This window comes from Pectinophora gossypiella, chromosome 12 (genome assembly GCF_024362695.1).
Source record: "Pectinophora gossypiella chromosome 12, ilPecGoss1.1, whole genome shotgun sequence".
Classification (NCBI taxonomy): domain Eukaryota; kingdom Metazoa; phylum Arthropoda; class Insecta; order Lepidoptera; family Gelechiidae; genus Pectinophora; species Pectinophora gossypiella.
In genome coordinates, this window is record NC_065415.1 from 4,253,680 (window position 1) to 4,258,379 (window position 4,700).

General features: G+C 38.9%; 1 protein-coding gene across 1 annotated transcript; it reads right to left on the reverse strand.

Moving 5' to 3' along the window:
* Positions 1-2,735: 2,735 nt before the first annotated feature.
* LOC126371592 (catalase-like) lies at positions 2,736-4,325 on the reverse strand. The gene is made up of 2 exons (XM_050016911.1): positions 4,278-4,325; positions 2,736-4,157 (listed from the first exon to the last, which is right to left on the reverse strand). Exons 1-2 carry the CDS (start codon positions 4,323-4,325, stop codon positions 2,736-2,738), a joined length of 1,470 nt encoding a protein of 489 aa, XP_049872868.1.
* Positions 4,326-4,700: the final 375 nt, after the last annotated feature.

Consider the following 4,700-nt stretch of genomic DNA (forward strand, 5'->3'; position numbering starts at 1 on the left):
CCAGGGTTTCATTCCCGGTGAGGGCCAATTTAACAAAAAATCGCTTTGTCTCTAGCTTAGTAAGGGCATTGCAGACCGAAATCATGTGATGGTCAGTATTTCGTGCTTCGGATATGTCAAGCCGTTGGTCTCGACTACATGAGCCATGTCAGTTGCCTATGGCCTTAATAAAAACCCTAAAGCCAGAGTTGCTGAGGTTGATCAATAATCTCACAACCCAAATAGAAGAACAAGATAGGTAGATCTGAAAATACATCAAATTCCAGCGGGTCAGGTGCCACTGCACGACATTAGCGTCAAAATGGCGGAGCCAATTACTTAATGTTAAAATTGCACTGCACACTTAAAAAAGTAAGTGAACAAATGTCATAAAGCAAATTTGTTTTTTCAATGAATTGCTTCGATGTGGCCCTTTTAACACCCCTTTACAGAAATAAGATCGATTTTAGTTCACTTTCTTTACAAAAGTCAATCTTTTTAATTCTTTAAAATCCTGTTCTTTTGTTATCGCTATGAATCGTATAGTGATAATTGATCAACCCATTGCCCATTATGTTCTTCTCTCATGTTGTGGGGTCGATCTCAACAACCCTGGTGTGAGGGTTACAATTGAAACGCCAAAGATCCAAGACAATTAAATAGTAGTCGGGAACGACTGATTTAAGTGCCCTCTGACGCACAGATCTCACTTTTGGTCAATCTGGTGATCAGCCTGCAATGTCCTAACCAAACTAGAGATCACAAGGTGATTTTTGTTTTTTCTCCGGGAAATCGAACCCGGGGCCTCCAGATCGAGAGACACATGTTCTAACCACCATACCACGGAGGCTGTTGCCTATTATGTTAGAAAGTAAACAATCGCTCCAGTTGAATACGGATTAGAGACGTAACGATGAATCCGCTGAGTTAGAACATAAAAATTTCAAACAGGATTGGATGGAACTTCATCAAGTCGACTAGAGGGAATTAATCAAAGAAAGCGGACAAATCAAGTTATCCGCCGTAATTTCTTCAGCTGTGAAATGATCGTTAGGAATGGAAATTGCAGTCTCGACCCTAGCTCCAGAATCCATACTAATGTTATAAATGGCAAAGTGTGTATGTCTGTTTGTTTGTCCATCTTTCACGGCAAAACGGAGCGACGAATTGACGTGTTTTTTTAAGTGGAGATAGTTGAAGGAATGGGGAGTTACATAGGGTACCTACTTTTTATCTCTTTCTAACCTTCCCACTTTCCTCAAATGGAGGGACGAAGTTGGTATGGAGCATTCCGCAAAGTAGAAAGCTAAAAATTGGTATGCGGCGTATTTGTGACCAACAAAAAAATCGTGCATCATTTTTTTTTGTAATCTGCCTCCAACCCCTTCAAAGAGGGGGTGGATTTTTATATGGAACTTTTCCCAATTTTCAAAGTAGGAAGCTAAAAATTGGTACATTAGGCAAAAGCCAGTGATGTTATAAAAATCGTCAAAGCCTACAGGCAGCTCTACGTTACGTTACGTTTTATCTATGATGGGCTGGGTTATAAATATAAACAGTTTAAGTATTGTCCGTTTGTTAGAAGTCCATGTAACTTACGTTGACACAGAAAGGCGGACATTCCTTTCTCGAATTCGACGTGGAAGCTAACATGTAGAGTCACCATCATCTGTTTTTCACAGGTCCGTTTACCTAACCTGAAGATTTGACCGGTTTTTTACAGAAGTCTTACCTTCCAACAAAGGGAAAATAGCCCAATACAGGTTAGGTCACATACCTCCGAAAATGCATTTCTCGGGAATGTGGGTTTCCTCACGATGTTTTCCTTCACCGCTGAGCACGTGATAATCATTTATAATCAGCGTTCTACCAAATGGGCTACCACGGCTCACACTAAATAAAACGCAGTATTCTCCAAAAAAAAAAAATATGTAAAGGTGATGGTAGGCCAACCGATGACTATCCATGTGTGCACTATGAGAGTACATCCCACAACAACTCCAGGGTTCGTGTTTATTATTAATAATTTCATTTCATTTTTGCCTTTTAAATAAGCAGCGTGTTTATGAAGTTCGTTGAGCGGACTATAAAGGTGCTCCCTTACGAGCCTGTAATGTAACGCAATAGAATCGATCAGCGAGGGGGGAGAAACAAATTTTTTAATGTCACTCAGTGAGGCATTAATGAAATGAATAATCAAACTCGAATCATAAATGTTACATTACAGGCGAATACTCCCGATGAGGGAGCACCTTTTATGTATCATTATTCTTAGCTACTTTGCAGCCGCAGGAAAATTAAAATAAGTTCGAAGTAAAAACTATAATTTTGTAAATTGTGCTCTAAGACACGCTCAGTTAAATAACTATCCTAATGCATTTATTCATACTTACGATGATTTGTTATCGAAGAACCGAAATTGTTCAAATCAGTATCATGAAATGTCATAATTACTTATATAAGTATGACTTCGGCTGAAATTGTCTGAGCACAACCAAAGCAGTAACCGTTGACCAAGTAGGTATATTAATGAGTCGCAATAAAACTACTCACACATGCTTTGAAGATACGAATGCGTGTAATAAGCTACCTCCACGTTTGTATTGCACGCGTCAACAAAAGTTTCTTTATTAATGTGCATGAAATTGGTAACGAAACATTTCTTTGTTATACATCAGCAACTTTGTATTGAATATGAACAGGATCAATTAACAATAAAAATATCTGAAATGTCAGTTTTGCAGTTTGTGTTATCATTAACCATTGTTCTGATTGCGTGAGGTTACCAAACCTGCAATTAGCCGACTAGCTAAGTCACCGTCAATGAGCTCAAACAGTTTCACGACCCTGCTCACAGTAGGTTCTGTTGCCTGACTCATCGCCAGAACAACGTTCCCTACTAATCGTAGTTTAGCAGGCTCGTCCAACCGATTATAAAAATCAGAGACCATTTGTAAATCCGCTGCATTACTCTCTCGCACTCGCAAACGTTCTCTTGACCTCAAATCGTCTACAAAAGGTACCGGTCCGTTGTATGAATTCGGATAATAGTTGGGGGCATCCCTTTCATTGTCCCAAACTGGAGGGTGTCCATCACGAATGTATGATTTCGAGTATTTAGGCGCATTAACACTGACCTTGTCAAAGTTACGTCCAACACGATAGTTATGATCATCTCTATATGCGAATCTTCTGCCTCTAAATAACGCGTCCACAGGACCTGGAATACCTGGAACTAAATTGGCTGGATTGTATGCCGCCTGTTCTTGATCTCTGAACTGATTGTCAGAATTCCTAGTTAATGTTAAACGGCCAATCGGTACGGTCTTGTACGTGCCTTCTTTCCAAAGACTTGTCACATCGAAAGGATTGTAATCAAGTTTTTGAACGTCATTGATAGATAAAACATCCATTTCTAGCCTCCAAGAAGGATAATTTTTAGTTTCTATGGCATTATACATATCTCTGATAAAGTAGTCAAGTTCAGTGGCTTGAATAGCTCCTGCTTCTAGAGTCGTAAGATTCCTTAACCCTTGCTCAGTTCTGAAGTTAAATCTGACATACCATCGATCACCGTGCTTGTTGATAAGTTCATAAGCATGAATAGGGAAGGCATCCATGTATCTCCAACCATTCGGAATTCCGTAGTCTGACATCAAATAGAAAGCAGTGAGTAATCCTTTTGGTTTTAAAGAAACTATATCCCATAGTTGGGTAGGAATAAGGACATTGGTTCGTGGATTCCTTTGAATTGCACGCGTAAAATGAGCAAAGTCTATGGGATCATTGAAAGCAAAAACGGGAAGTTGAAGACATAAAAAGTCAAGATTTCCTTCGTCTGTATAAAATTTTAGGACAAAACCTTTCAGATCTCTTGCTACGTCGGAGCTTCCTGGATCTGGATTGCCAACAGACAGCCTTGACAAGACTGGAGTCTTTTTCCCGATACCATCGAACACATCAGCGCTCGTGTACTTTGATACATCATGTGTGACTTCGAAGTGTCCCCAGTAAGCTGTTCCTTTCGCATGAACAACTCGTGTCGGCACTCTCTCTCCACTGGTATGAGTTTGAGAATCAAAGAAAAAGTCATGCCGCAATAGATCAGAGTTAAAACTGATTATGTCTCGTACATCGACTGGTGATCCGGAGCTCAGAGTAAGTAACCCAATCGGTTTCTAAAACAAACCACAAAACAAAAGTAATTAATTAAGTATTTACAATTATTTTTCGTAATCAAAGTTTCGGCAAATTAATTTTAATTACACTGAATCAGTAAAAATAATTTAGGTACTTACTGGATGTTCCAGTTTAAATTCTAATAGTTGTGTTTCCGTTGGTAACATAGATGAATTATTAAGAATTCGTTCTGAGGCGCATTTTAGAAATAAAAAACACACCACCACCAGACCACCAAGTGGAGCCATGTTAAAAAACTAAGTAACTGATTGCTGATACGTTTTCATCTAGTTCATCTAGATAATTAGAATGGTCTATTTACCTAGATAATTGTATGCTCTGTTAAATATACCAACCATTAATGCTGCTTCTAAATTTAAAATCTGCAATATCATTGTTGGACTGAGAAAAGAAGTTTTAGGCAGATGGGCCTTTAACAGAAAATATTTGTTTTATTCAGTGATTAAGGGTCATTATGACAATCTCACTAGAACACCATTGTGGCACCCCTACATTCACGCCACCACTAAAGTGTATGTAGG